General features: G+C 38.9%; 3 protein-coding genes across 3 annotated transcripts; 1 reads left to right on the forward strand and 2 right to left on the reverse strand.

Moving 5' to 3' along the window:
- Positions 1-236: 236 nt before the first annotated feature.
- Positions 237-2,487, reverse strand: LOC122008791. The gene is made up of 5 exons (XM_042564638.1): positions 2,426-2,487; positions 1,462-2,378; positions 956-1,363; positions 682-878; positions 237-605 (listed from the first exon to the last, which is right to left on the reverse strand). Exons 1-5 carry the CDS (start codon positions 2,485-2,487, stop codon positions 357-359), a joined length of 1,833 nt encoding a protein of 610 aa, XP_042420572.1. The 3' UTR covers positions 237-356.
- A 1,186-nt stretch (positions 2,488-3,673) lies between these two features.
- LOC122038880 (NAP1-related protein 2-like) lies at positions 3,674-9,614 on the forward strand. Its single transcript, XM_042598842.1, has 10 exons — positions 3,674-4,001; positions 6,851-6,973; positions 7,056-7,106; positions 7,227-7,298; positions 7,394-7,507; positions 7,592-7,656; positions 8,036-8,096; positions 8,352-8,408; positions 8,525-8,566; positions 9,215-9,614. The coding sequence occupies exons 1-10, from the start codon at positions 3,873-3,875 to the stop codon at positions 9,293-9,295; spliced, it is 795 nt and encodes a 264-aa protein (XP_042454776.1). The 5' UTR covers positions 3,674-3,872; the 3' UTR covers positions 9,296-9,614.
- A 252-nt stretch (positions 9,615-9,866) lies between these two features.
- LOC122038879 (uncharacterized protein At5g39865-like) lies at positions 9,867-12,119 on the reverse strand. Its single transcript, XM_042598841.1, has one exon. It carries the CDS (start codon positions 11,267-11,269, stop codon positions 10,004-10,006), a length of 1,266 nt encoding a protein of 421 aa, XP_042454775.1. The 5' UTR covers positions 11,270-12,119; the 3' UTR covers positions 9,867-10,003.
- Between the last annotated feature and the right edge of the window lie 1,447 nt (positions 12,120-13,566).

Genomic DNA, 13,566 nt, shown 5'->3' on the forward strand with positions numbered 1-13,566 from the left:
TTAATAGCATGGGTTTAATTTGGATTTATTTGAAAAATCCAAATAAATATTAGATTAACTACTAATTCAATAAATTTAAGATTTAATTAGATTAATCCAGTAATCTCAATTAGATTTAGATTGACGTTGGTTATTCTCACAATTTTTTTCATGGCGTTGAGGTTATTCTGTTTCGAAGCATGATTATTGTTTGTCACTAAATGCTGTCCAGTCCACTTGAAGTCTGCATCCCACCTAACTCTGTGTGCATATAATAAGACACCTCGCAACATAATTCCTTTCTTTATGCACCTCCTCCAATAATGAATGTCAATAATGGAACCTGAAGAACGCCAACCTTTAGAGAAGAATTACTCTCAACATGGAAACAGCAAGAAAGATGGATCCCTAAAGATTCTCCTTTCTACAAACTTGATTTTGCTTAATTTCTTGTGACACCAAAGCAGCTGCTCAGTTGTGATCCTTGGCATCCTCAGAACCCTTGCAACCAGCTTCAAGTCCACTTGAGAGAACAAAACAGCTTGATTCAGTTTGTCCTCTTTAGGTTTTCTGAACTTCACCAGGCAGTTGCATGTCCTTGTAATGTCCTTAAGCTTCTTCTCCTTCTGAACAGAACGATAAAGATGCTTTAAATCAGTATCAATATGTATATTGTTTTCTTTCTAAAAAATTATGAATTACCTTGTTAAACTCGAATTGGATGTCTTCCAACAGGCCGGCATCTGAAGGATCTTGCAGTGCAACATGAGTGCCCATGAGCACTTTGAGTATCCCAACAGTTTGATCCTTGTCGGCTTTGATGAACTCCCAGAAAATTGCGATGGACTGCTTCATGATTTCTTCCATCATTTCACCATTTATGCCATTCGAGCAATCCTCTGGAACAATTAAATCAAAGGTTTAGATCCTCTACATGTCTGAAGATCAACAGTTTGGAAGCTGCTTGCATTATTACCTTTAAGAACAGGTACTTGGAGAAGATTGCGAAGAACACAGCGGCTTTTGATGTAATATGGCAGCCTTGGCCCTTCAAACACTTCATTCTCGATGAATCTCTGAATGTTCACTTGGAACTGCTGGAATTCTCCGGCCACCTGGTGGTAAAACCGGTGCCCCGACTGATTGAAAAGCTGAGGCAGTGCTTTCTCATACTGCCATCTCAGGAACTCCCAGGAGAGGCATGCTTGTCCAACATAAATCACTTCTAGATCACCTTGTATCTCACTGATCATCTTCTGCGATGGGTCAACATTGGATTTACGATAAACCGACGAAAAGCTTTGCGAAAGAATGGACTGAATTGCTAGTCCTTGTGCCTTCCTTGATCCGACCGACCGGAGAGGATCCTTCAGCTGGAGAATGCCTGTGAGTTGAGCAAGAAATCTAGTTGCAAACTAGATTGAACTATGGAGAGATAATTAAAGAGAATGCATGACATTTCGATTCGAACAACTAACCAACCTATTGCATACATCTTTTGGTAGATCAAGATGTCAAACTTCCTCATCCTTTCTCGGTAGCTCCAGTGTGACCTCTCCATCTCGTTCATTGGGTCCTCATGGAGAAAGCTCTCGTCCAAAATCAGTGGCTTCAGGTCCTCCAATCTCCTGGAGCTCTCTGACTCCTCGAAAATGGTCGGGAGGCCGATGTCCTCGAGCTTTCGAAGCTCCATCCTGAGTTGCTCGATGAGCTCCTGGTGCTCCCACAGTGCCTCCAACTCATCATAGTCCTCTCCAGCAGAGCTCTTCATCTCTGTCTTCTGAGTATGGTGTTGCTGCTCCCTAAGATCACTGTCCAATTTTTCAGAATTGGGGATCGATATCGAACCGGTCTCGATTCTTGAATTTAAAGAGCATGAGATAGTGCCAGTAGAAGTGTTTGTGGGATGTCCTACCTCTTTTCTGTCAGAATATTCATCATCCATGAACAAGACTTCATCATCTTCACCGCAAATTTTTAATTGCACTTCTTCAGACGCAGTAACTTCACTTGATTCTACTTCTCCTTCCCACGGATCCAGTTGTGGTCCAAGACTGCATGGATCAGTAAATTCTTCGATTTCGATATCCTTTTCAGATAAATACCCATTTAGTTCTTCCACAACCTCATCGAACAAACCAGTTTCAGAATTCATGCTCGTTTTGTTCAAACTGCTAAAACCCTTCTCGCGATCGCAAATCCTTGTTTCAGAGGATGATTGTTCTTCTTCTTCATTGACTGGCGACTGATTAGATATCTGATACTGAAATTTAAAAACGAGACACGGTTCTTCTTCCTCTGGTGATGAATCGAGGTTGATGAACTCGAGCAATGTATCGTCCGTAGCAGTGTCTTTAACCCTGTCATTAAAGGGATCAATTGTAGGATCGATTATGTAGCTGCAAATGAAAAAAATTATTACCTGAAAGCATGCCTGGCCACCAACTTGTGCAGAAGAACAAGGAAATTGGTGAACAATAACCAGAAGGAGACAAAATGCAGAGCCATCCTCCACAAAGACAGCAACAAGAACACGGACAAGAACAAGGATGAGAATAGCAGCATGCCTTTCAATCCACCAACAACTTTATTATCTCCACCACCTCAAGCAATCCCTCGAGTGTTCTGCTGTAGGAGAAAAAGACCCTTCACCAGTAATTAATCGCTGTTGTTTAGGGATCGTTTCCTGAATTGGAATTGATTTGGAAGTTAGGACCGTTTAAGAAAGAAATCTGAGGATGAATTTGAAGGCAATTGGATTTTGGATGCCATTATAATTTGGGAAAAGGATAATTGAATAAATTGCCACATGGAAAGGGATAAATGCGCAAGATTTGAATCAGATGCTCTCTTAAAAAAATTTAAATTTTGTTGCCATTATTAAAATTAAGGAAATTAGCTACAAGATTTTTTTTTAAAAAAAAATAGTAAGTTTTAATATATAGGGTTTATCTAAATTATAATAAGGAATTCTAAATGATTTTTTTAAAATAAATGATATTTGTTATTGAATTCGTTAATTATAATAACATGATTTACTTCTCCATGTGGTCTTAGATGGTCAGGCCTTATTTTTTAAATAAAAAAAATTAAAATAATAAAAAGATAAATAAAACAAATATTCAAAATTGACTTTTTAAAAGAAATTTAAACCTATAAAAGTGAATAATAGTATAATAAATGCTTATTTTATTTTTATAAAATTTAAAATACAATTTTTTTAATTACCAAATCTTTATGCTATTGAATAAAAAAATTAGAGAAAAAATATATTAAAAATTTTAAAAACATTAATTCAATAAAACTTATGATATTAAGATTTTTTTAATAATTTGGATATATTAATTTTAGAGATAGATGATCTCTTTCTAATTTATTAAAATACACTTTAGTGTGGACTTGCATTATGATGTCATAATTCTATTATTGGAGTTTTCATAATTTATCAAAGAATTAAAGAGTATAATGTTAAAAATTAAACAAAGAATTACGTCGTCAATGGGCGAGACTTATTATTCATCCAACGGTCCAGATCCCCGCCCCTTTTCTCGGCCCTGTAGGGTTAGGGTTTTAAATATCTCCCGCTGCCTGTCCGCCATTGCGAGAACCACTCACTTTCTTGAGAATGATCGTTACCGTTAAACATACATGACCTGCATTAGTCAACGATCGAGATGTACATTAAGGACTAGGTATCGTCACCCGAGGTGGTGATGGGAAACCCGAGCAGGTTGCCACTTGGTGTATATAAATAGAAAGCGAGGCAGGGTGGCAGGCGGAGATCGCTTTCGCAGTCTCGCTTCCGGTGGCATTGCAAGTTCGCTCCACTGTGCTCGTGAAGTAGCGGCGGCCTCATTAGGGTTAGGTTTCGGGGTTGCAGCGGAGCGTTTGCGATGGCGGCCGACAAGAGCAAGAAGGTGAAAATCGGCGAGCCAGGAGTCGAGGGGGAGCCCGAGCCTATCGATGGGGAGCTGGTACTCAACATCGAGAAGCTCCAGGAGATACAAGAAGAGCTGGAGAAGGTAACATTTTAGGAAAAAAAACATTTCTTTTTAGTTTCTTCACTATCTGTTTCCTTCAGCTGCCCTGTTTTCTAGATTTTGTATTTTTTTTATATAAAAAAATGTTTTCCTCTTTTCCTCCTAATCTTGGCGGCCTGCATCGACGTTTCTATCAATCTTAACATAAGATAATATTTTCTCTATGATTTAGTATCTTAACAAATTGGTTCCAACTTGCTTGTATATATTTGGTTGATTGCTCGTATGCTCTTTTGGATAAATCACTCGGTTTATTCTCTTTTAATTTGTAAATAGGCAATTAATTAAACATGTATCTCTTATTACTTCCTTTATCACTTCTCAATGTGTGTTGTCTTGTGATTTTAGATAGAGCAATGTCTATTGTCTATTGTGCAGGACCAATGGCATGTGAGAGTGGATGAATCACATGTATTTAAAACTTATCTTTTTAGGTTTTTAAAACAAAGTGTGTAGAGGAAGAAAATAAAACATGAGAAAAGGCCAAGACATGATCAGTTACTAGGTTCGTAGTTTTCGGTGACTCCTACTCCAAGACCCAGACTCCTTGGATCTATCAATGGATAATCCACTAAATTCTCTTCCGGAACCGTTCGAAGAGCAATCCAAATACAAATGATTGAAAGAAGTGTAACAATCCTACATTTCCTCTATTCAATAATAAACAATAGATAATTGCAACGTAAATTAAAATATACCAACTCATAGTAAATGGAAGTCGAGGTTTAGAGCCGGTGTCATAGCATCGTAGAAGAGCAACAGCACGGTTGGAATAACAAATGTATCATTTGAGCTTGTACAGTAGATTATCTATGAAGTGCTGGTTGAACGAGCCTTTGAGAGTGTTAAAGGCGCCTCCAACCTCATCTGAGGCGCCTCTAGTCGCAAATTTAATCTCATAAACTTCGGCATATGTCTGCTCCACAGGCTGCGGTCTCTATTCGAGCGACAGCGCCTCCAAGTATTCCGAGGCGCCTCCAAGCGCTTATCCGAGGCGCCTCCAACACACTCCAAGGTGCCTACCCTAGCACAAATTTTATCTCCTTGAAGGCGCCTTCGATGGGTCCAGGGCGCCTTTAAGCGTTGCTCCGAGGTACCTCCTCGAAGCTCCGAAGCGCCTCCTTGAAGCTCCGAGGCACCTCAAACACTGTTCATCCAAAGCTATTTTGACACTTAATCCTGCAAAGAAGAGTTAATATACAAAACAAAATATATCCTCCAAAATAGGGTTAACACAGTTAAAATAAAATGATTATTAATTAAATTCTATCTTCCCAAGATTAGGATCTAGTCATTGTCTTAGCTTAGACTTTCAAAATGAATTTAAGCGCCTACAGCCCCACTGGGACTTGCCCTACTAGATCACTCTTCTCTAGTGACTTACCTCACTTACCATTTGTAGTCTCTTGACTTGCCTCTTGACTCACTGGGTCTTCCAGCCAGTTGTCAGGTTCCCAAACCCAACTGAACTTCAGCCAACTGTCAGGTCCCGTAGACTCAGCTGGACTTCCTACCAGATATCAGGTCACACCTTGATCTATCTGGATTTCGTGTCAGTTATTAGGTCCTCAAATCTAACTGAGCTTTAGTCCGGTGTCAGGTCCTCTAGATTCGTCAATTTCTGCGCACTCGGTAAAGAAGTTAGATAAACATTATAGTTAACTTTAATTCATGTATCATTCATTAAAACCTGAGTTTGACCATCAGTGCTAACTGCACTAATGTATTGTCCATTTTCGGAGCAGAATTCTTGCTAGGAATTGTATTTCTATTGCTTCTACATAGAGTTTGAAATATCGTTCTTCGTTTCTCCACTTGACTACATGGTAGTGGTCACGGTTGTCTATTGTCCATTTTCAAAGCAAAATTTCTTGCTAGGGAATGTATTTCTATTGCTTCTACATAGAGTTTGAAATATCTTTCTTCGTTTCTCCACTTGGCTACATGGTAGTGGTCACACGTGCATCAATTATTATAGTTTGCAAATCAAATGGTTAATGATATTGTCACTTTTCAATTTAAAATCGTTTGAAAATTAATGCCCATCTATCGTTCCTCAAGCTTCATATTGACACTCAACACTCTGGATATTGACATTTATGTGACTTCTTTAATCAAAATTGAACATATATTTTCCATCTATGTGATTTTCACTTTGCAAATTGACATTTTGATGCTAGATGATTAGCCTATAATTAATTCAACACCTGTTAATGGATCAATCAATTGAATTTTTAAATAAACACGAATCTAATACCATGTGTTTCTGAAGATATAAAGAAACTAGAGATAGTCACAAAAATTAAACCATGAATGAATTAGTGAAAGATACTTACATGAGGATATTTAATGCTCATATGTTTATGCTACAGTCTACACATACTAAATTTCCTTTGAACAGTGCTAAACACAATATCAAGAAGAGGTTTGTTGAATGTTACTCTAAGCTTGGATTTTGATTAAAGATCGTCTAGTGCAATATTTCTTCGAGCTAGATGATTAGATGAAATGATGCTTAATTTCTATATGCTTAGTCCTGAAATGATGCACTGGACCATGTTAGGTCTAATAGTTCGAGAAACTAATTTTAAGAAGAACTGCATAGCCAACAGTCTTCTCCTAGCTTTTTCTTCGTGTGATGGTAGGGTCGGTGTTGCAAACATTCTGGGAAATTGAACTATGTTGTATGATGATATGTGCACTATGATTAACATAGCATGCAAAAATGATATGACAGCTGAGAGTTTCCTCGCCGCTGTTTTCTTATCAAGTGGTTCAAGTTTCTTTTGCTTTGATTATTATGCTTTGGTGTGTTTCTGACCATATGCTAGATCAACGAGGAAGCAAGTGATAAAGTTTTTGAGGTGGAACAAAAATACAATGAGGTTCGCAGACCCGTGTATGTCAAACGGGCAGAAATTATCAAAAATATCCCAGATTTTTGGTTAACTGCGGTATTTAACTTTAGCATTGTTATTTGAACCAGAACACCTTTTTTAGAAATGTTCTGTATTCATATCTTTTACTTCTGTACAGTTCTTGAGCCATCCAGCCCTTGGTGATCTTCTCGCTGAGAAGGATCATGAGGTAAATAAGATGTGATGAAGGAAAGCATAGCCAACTCAGATAATTTGTTCGAAGTCACACCCTGAGACTACTCAATATATATTTATTTTATCTAATATAAATTGGCATTCTTTGAATCAGGTTTTCAAGTTCATGCAATCAATAGATGTTGAAGATTTTAAGGATGTGAAGACAGGCTACTCTATTACATTTGTGAGTTATTATGCATCAGTGTCTGAATCTGGGTTCACATGCTCAAAACCTTGTCTTTAATCCTCATTAATTGTATTTGTTTATATTGAGCATAGAACTTCTCTGAGAATCCATATTTTGAGGATAGAAAATTAACAAAGACATATGCATTCGCTGATGAAGGAACTACTAATGTATCTGGTACTAAAATTAGGTGGAAGGAAGGCATGGTATGGCAGCAAACATTTAATATTTCCTCGCTGATCCTTTGACTTGGGTTGTTGGTGTGATTTTTCTCTTCTGTTTTTTTATAGGATCTTCTTGCGAATGGTAATGTTCAAGAGAAGAAAGGAAGTAAACGCTCCTTTATCGAGGAAAGGTAAATGTTCTTTCTTGCTTTGTTCTTGTCCTTCAAAATTTTTTACACCATTATGTATTAGTTCATTATCATTAACTGTTGCCAAGCCATGTGTTTACCAACTCGTTGAGGTCAGCTACCTTGATTGAACTTTGTGCAATGCACCATTATCTGTTAATTAATTGCTGGTATCTTTTTTTAGTACTTATTGTTCATCTCTATTGTTTTTGTTGACTCTGTATGGCTCTAATGTTTATTTGGCTAGATGCAATTAGTTCTCTTCACTAAGGACTTAGGTTGCATTGATGAGTTGGCATCATCAACTAGCTTGATCATTTAGTGAATCTTCACTATTTTATGCAGATGTATATCTGTATCCTAATCCATTCTTTGTGAACAGTTTTTTCAGTTGGTTTAATGAAAATTTGCATAAGAACCTCTCAGAAGGAGTGATAGATGAGGTAATGTTTCTTGAATTTCCTTCCAGACCCTTTTTTTGTCTTAAACTGAATTGGGCACTAGAACAACAAATTCTTGGTCATAACCATTTGGGATGATTAAAAAAAGGCATGATTCATGTTACTTTTCGTGGGCATCTGTAAAATACAGTTGAACTAAATTGTTACAACCACAAGATCATAATTGCTTCTGGACTCTTTAGAATGTAGAATCTCTTCATTTACAGTAAGTACCTTCTCTTACAAGCACATGTGCAGGTGGCTGCGATAATCAAGGAAGACTTGTGGCCCAATCCTTTAAAATACTTCAACAATGTATGTTGTTTAAGTAGCTAGCTTGTCTTTCCTATTCCTCTCTCTCTCTCTCTTTCTCTCACATTCATTTATCTTCCACTGAGCATCATATTCAAAATCATTATTTGATGGCACAGGAAATCGATGAAGATGATTTTGATGGTGAGGATGATGAAGAGGTATGCCACTTCCTGACATTTTACAGAGTTTTGCATACCGCTGTTATCTCAGTGAATGCAGATTCCATTTTTTCTTTGATCTTTGTCTCACCTGGTTCCATTTGTTAGCTTAACACGTTTAAGTTACAATAAGCCAAAAATGGCAAATGCTAGTTTTTCTCATGTTCATTATAAATAAATACTTTGCTGACCTTTAAGTATTTTTATTTGATCTATTAATCATCTGAGAATGAGAACATACTTGATAGTCTGCTCCCATTTTTTTTTTCACATGCTCAAAAAAAAAAAAAAATCCAACATGTATTGGAAAATTTGTCAAGGATCAAAATCATCCATAACCAAGAAATACACATCCATCAAAGAAAACCAATCCACCTAGTTAAACTGTATTAATATTAGCCAAATCTAGTTTTAAAGTATGCTATTTGCAGCCTTGTTCAGAGTCTTTCCTTGTGATTTCAGTTGAAATGAGCAACTGGGGGACTATGTATTTTATTTTTCCTGAATGTAATACAAGACTCATATCTCTCATAATAAAATGTTGAAGCTATGCGTTTGCAGACGATAGTCATTTTATGGCGAAAACTTTATGATGCCATTGTTTGCAGATGATTGTCCATGACTAATTATTCTTTTTCTCAATACTAGGAAACTGATGGGGATGACGGGGAGGAAGATGATGGTGAGCAGGATGATGATGATGACGAAGAAGAAGAGGATGAAGATTGAGATCTAAACTGTCTACCATTTTGCAATAAGCACAAGCAAAACAAAAGCTTATTCGTAGTCAGTCAACGATGAGACGGAGACGGAAATGTTGTGTTGTTTCGGAAATGCGAGAAGCTTAGATGTGTTAGATTCCTACCAGCTTCATACACTGATAGCTAGCTTAGTAGCATCATGACTGTCTGGGATTCAACTTTTATGACGACATTTCGCCCTTTCAGTTATATATAGATTTATTTGATTATAAACTTGTTAGCACTTTTTAGTAGTGAACTGAAAATGGATGTCTTTTTCTTCTATCTGCACTTATGTTTTACGTCAAGCAAGAATCTAAAGTCTAGCATCTGGTGAGCTATCTTATCTTTAATTTTCCCAGAGTTTGAATTTGATGGTTCAACTTGTTATTTGGCAATGTTAATTTAGACATTTTTTTCATTTATAGCAGTATAAATGTTGTCTTAAAATATTAAATAATTCAATATCTAAATATAAATTGAAATATTAATTTTATATGTTCTCTCCTCTGTTGACAGAGCCCAGAGGGAGAGTGTGCTTGTATTTCAATTTTGCAATCTGAGGGTAAAATATAATATTCTAAATGTCGAGTGGTAAAATGAAAAATAAACAATAATAACTAGGGGTAAAATGAAATTTGCACCGACTCCGTACTGTACATGTAGACTCAAATACGTCGAACACGTTGAGCGGGCTTTAACGGCAGAGCAAGCATCGAACGAGCCCGTTCTCGTTGCATTCCGGGCATCGCCGGAAACCTCCGCCGAGCTCCTCCTCCTCCTCCTCCTCTTCCTCCACGTAGACCTTGCAGCTTCCGGAACAGGTCTCGCAGGGGACGAACCTGACGTCGCCGCACCACTCGCACCCCACCTCCCCGCCGCTAGCGCGGCCTCCGCCCTTCCCCTGCGGCGCCATCTCGCAGCACTCCAACAGCTTGCCCAATATCCCCTGATCGTGGAGCTGCCGCACCTCGTCGGAACCGCCGATGTAGCTTCCGTCGGCGAAGACGCGCGGCAGCCGGTAGCCGGGCCCTAGTATGCCGACGAGCTCCTCTTTGAACCCGGCGTGCATCGACACGTCCCGCTCGTCGACGCGGACGCCGTAGCCCTTGAGGATCGTGTCGACGGTGCGGCAGTCCTCGTGGGTTTTGCGGATTCCGCGGAGGCTGGTGAAGTAGAAAACCACTTTCCCCTCGCCGCCGGGCGGGCACTTGCAGGAAGGCGCCACCTTTGCGGAAGTAGGATTTCTGCTCGCCTTCTTCGCGTCGATCTTTTGCTGGAACTCATTGATCCTCGCTCGTACAACGCTGAGAGAGGGCTTCTTCTTGTCTTCTTCCTCCTCCATTTCCCTCTTTGGGGATTGAGTTAGGGCTTCGCGGAAAGCGGATAAAATCTCGGGGTCGAAATCGGAGAAGACGGAGTCATCGGGGCTGAGTTCCATCCACTCCGGCTTGGGCGAGTAGCTGCTGGTGAACTCGGAGTCAGGCGAGGAGCGGTGGGCGCCCCGGACGGTGTGGAACGAAAAGGAGCGGTGGTGGGCGGCGGGAGGGAGGAGGAGGAGGGGGCTGGCGTTCTCAAGGCCGGCCATGAGCTCCCATGCGTTGATGACCTCGGGCTCATTGGGCGGGGTCATCGTCGGCGTCTTCGGGATCCGCCGCTCGATCATCTCGGACCAAGTATCGTGGCAGCAGCCGATCTCCCTCGCGCTGCCTGCCTTGATCGCCGCCACCGCTGCCACCTGGTGTTCGGCGGAGATCTTCGCCGTTACCTCGTCGTCGGAGCTGTGGTCTCCTTGGTCGAGCATCAGCAAGCCGAGGGTGGAGGATGTGAGCGAGACGTCGTGGTAGCCGTCCCCGCTCCGCTGCCGTCTGCCGCCGGCCAACTGGACGGGAAGCGACTGGCTACGCCCGACGACACCGGGACTCCGCCCGCCGCGTAACTGCTTCGATCCCGTGCAACCCATGTCGATCCCAAACAGCCGCCCGCTCTCTCAGCTTCGATCAGAAGACGAACCGCGACAAGATTCGACGGCACCTGCACTTCGGGAAACGATCGCGGCCCCGAGATCCGCAAAACACGAAGCTCACGAACATTCCCAGACACACTTCTTCCCCATTTCTCAATCGCGAGGAAGCTCAAAAAAAAAAATCAGCGAAATCTCTCTCGATTAGGGCGACCAAGCCGAAAACAAAATCGAATCGAATCGAATCTTAAATTAATGAAACACCAAATGTCCAAATCCAACGAAGAACCGAACACAGAACAGATCAAAGTTTGCAACTTGGCTACCAAAAATGGAATTCCAGAGCGTAACAAATCAGATTTAGCTGGAACCAGACTCCCTATGACTCAGAGAAACAGGGAAGATAGAGTATAAACAGCCACCGGACAAGAATGAGTCAGAGGGCGACAGAGATTTCGTGCCCATGAACTCTGATGAGAAAAAAGTAATCAAACAAGAACGAGTCAATGACCATAAAAAAGAGGGAGGAGAAGAGGCGGAGGAGGAGGAAGAAGGTGCCGCCCACTACGACGCGGAAATCAACTCAGATGCGCGCAGGAGTCAAAAGGAAGAAAGCACCAAACCACCATGATCTAGGAAATGCGGGGTCTGACTTCTTCCTGCCTTCCTTCCTTTTGACCTTCGTTCTTCCATTTCTCTTTCCGGATTTAGGGCAATTATCGAGATCCCAGCAGAGGGGAAGAACCGGAGAAGGCGAGGAGGAACAGCGAAGCACTGTAAAGCATCAAGCTCCTCCCTTTACCTTCTTCCTCCTCCTTTCTTCCACGTCGCGTCGCTGTTAAATTCGCAAACACTTGCTTCTGAATGACACAAGAAATTTATGGTTTTACGTATTGGTTCTTTTAAAAATGTTAGAATTCACAAAGGCACCCTGAGTTTCTTTTATTCAACTATAAGAAAAAGACCAACATCAATGTCAAAAAATAAGAAAAAACAAAATGGGTATAACACCTCCTGGCAGATCCGTAATGTATCTTATTTTTTAAAAAAAATCTTTACAAATTTATTATTACGGAAATTAAACCGTGAATGTTTAGATGATAATTTGATGAACATTATAATGATTCCTAATTTTGACTCCAAATTTGGTAAAGATTTTATTTATTTATTTTGCATAAATACACTAGATTCTATTTTTCTTTTCCTTTTATATTCTCCATTAAAATCTTATTTCATTTCTATATAATTAGTAAATTTATTGTGGGGCGAGTTAATAAAAACGCCAATATAATATATATAATTTAGCAAAAACAAAAAAAATACAAAGTGAAATTAAATGGCCATTAAAATATGAAAAGTCGTAAGCACGATAATTAACCTTGCCGGATGCGTCAGGATAGGCACACGCTCACCGACCTCTGCCCATTAAAAAATGTTGGATAAGAATTCATTATTCAATTAAAACTCAATAATTTACATAATTAAGATTCTATTTCTGGTTTGCCCGGCTATATTTCCACACTAACAATTAGGACAGTAAAAAAAAAGAAATATTCATAAATAAATTTGATATTCAACTGGGTTAGAATTTATTTATATTCATTCAATACATATAACAACGATTAAATAAATAAACTTGAACAACTCGTTAAACTAAATAAATAAACTTGAACACATATGTGTTCAGCTCATTAATGTTTGTAAACAACATTCATAAATAATGTTTGTAAACATTTTTCGTGTTGATTAATAAAATTCTTATCAATATGATAAATAAAGTAAAAAATAAAATAAAATAAATAAATAAATTTTAATTATTAACCTCAATAATCAATCAAACAAACAACACTTTCAAACAAGTTTGAATTGAGAGTTCGATAATATCTAAATGAATCAAGGTCAAATCAAATTTGAATTGAAAGTTTGATAACATTTAAATAAATCAAGCTTAAGCTAAGGTCAAGTCCATCTAAAATAAACCAAGTCAAACTTGAATAGTTATTTTAAAAGCTTAGTTCATTTTAGACTCGACTCGACTTAATTATCTTATCAAATATATTTAAATACTTCGAAACTTGACTCGATTTGACATATTTACCGTCCTATTAATAATTTTCGATATTGTTTTTAAATCTTTAATTTGGCAGGTCGAGATGGTCCATCCCAACCTATGACAATATTTTTAGAATAAAATAAATACAAATATTTAAAATCTAGTTATGTTTATAATACAAAAATATTTCATAAATAATAATATCCAGTTGCTTCTTGATTAATGAAAATTATGAAATGGATAG

Source organism: Zingiber officinale, chromosome 1A (assembly GCF_018446385.1).
Source record: "Zingiber officinale cultivar Zhangliang chromosome 1A, Zo_v1.1, whole genome shotgun sequence".
NCBI lineage: Eukaryota > Viridiplantae > Streptophyta > Magnoliopsida > Zingiberales > Zingiberaceae > Zingiber > Zingiber officinale.

Excerpts from the sequence above, each read along its gene's own strand:
- LOC122008791 (XM_042564638.1), bottom strand. The coding sequence starts at position 2,487 with ATGGCTCTGCATTTTGTCTCCTTCTGGTTATTGTTCACCAATTTCCTT. Across the intron at positions 1,364-1,461 it reads CCAAAAGATGTATGCAATAG|GCATTCTCCAGCTGAAGGAT; the intron begins GTTGGTTAGTTG and ends CTCAACTCACAG. Across the intron at positions 879-955 it reads CCAAGTACCTGTTCTTAAAG|AGGATTGCTCGAATGGCATA; the intron begins GTAATAATGCAA and ends TAATTGTTCCAG.
- LOC122038880 (XM_042598842.1), top strand. The coding sequence starts at position 3,873 with ATGGCGGCCGACAAGAGCAAGAAGGTGAAAATCGGCGAGCCAGGAGTC. Across the intron at positions 7,508-7,591 it reads TTAGGTGGAAGGAAGGCATG|GATCTTCTTGCGAATGGTAA; the intron begins GTATGGCAGCAA and ends GTTTTTTTATAG. Across the intron at positions 8,097-8,351 it reads CAGAAGGAGTGATAGATGAG|GTGGCTGCGATAATCAAGGA; the intron begins GTAATGTTTCTT and ends GCACATGTGCAG.
- LOC122038879 (XM_042598841.1), bottom strand. The coding sequence starts at position 11,269 with ATGGGTTGCACGGGATCGAAGCAGTTACGCGGCGGGCGGAGTCCCGGT.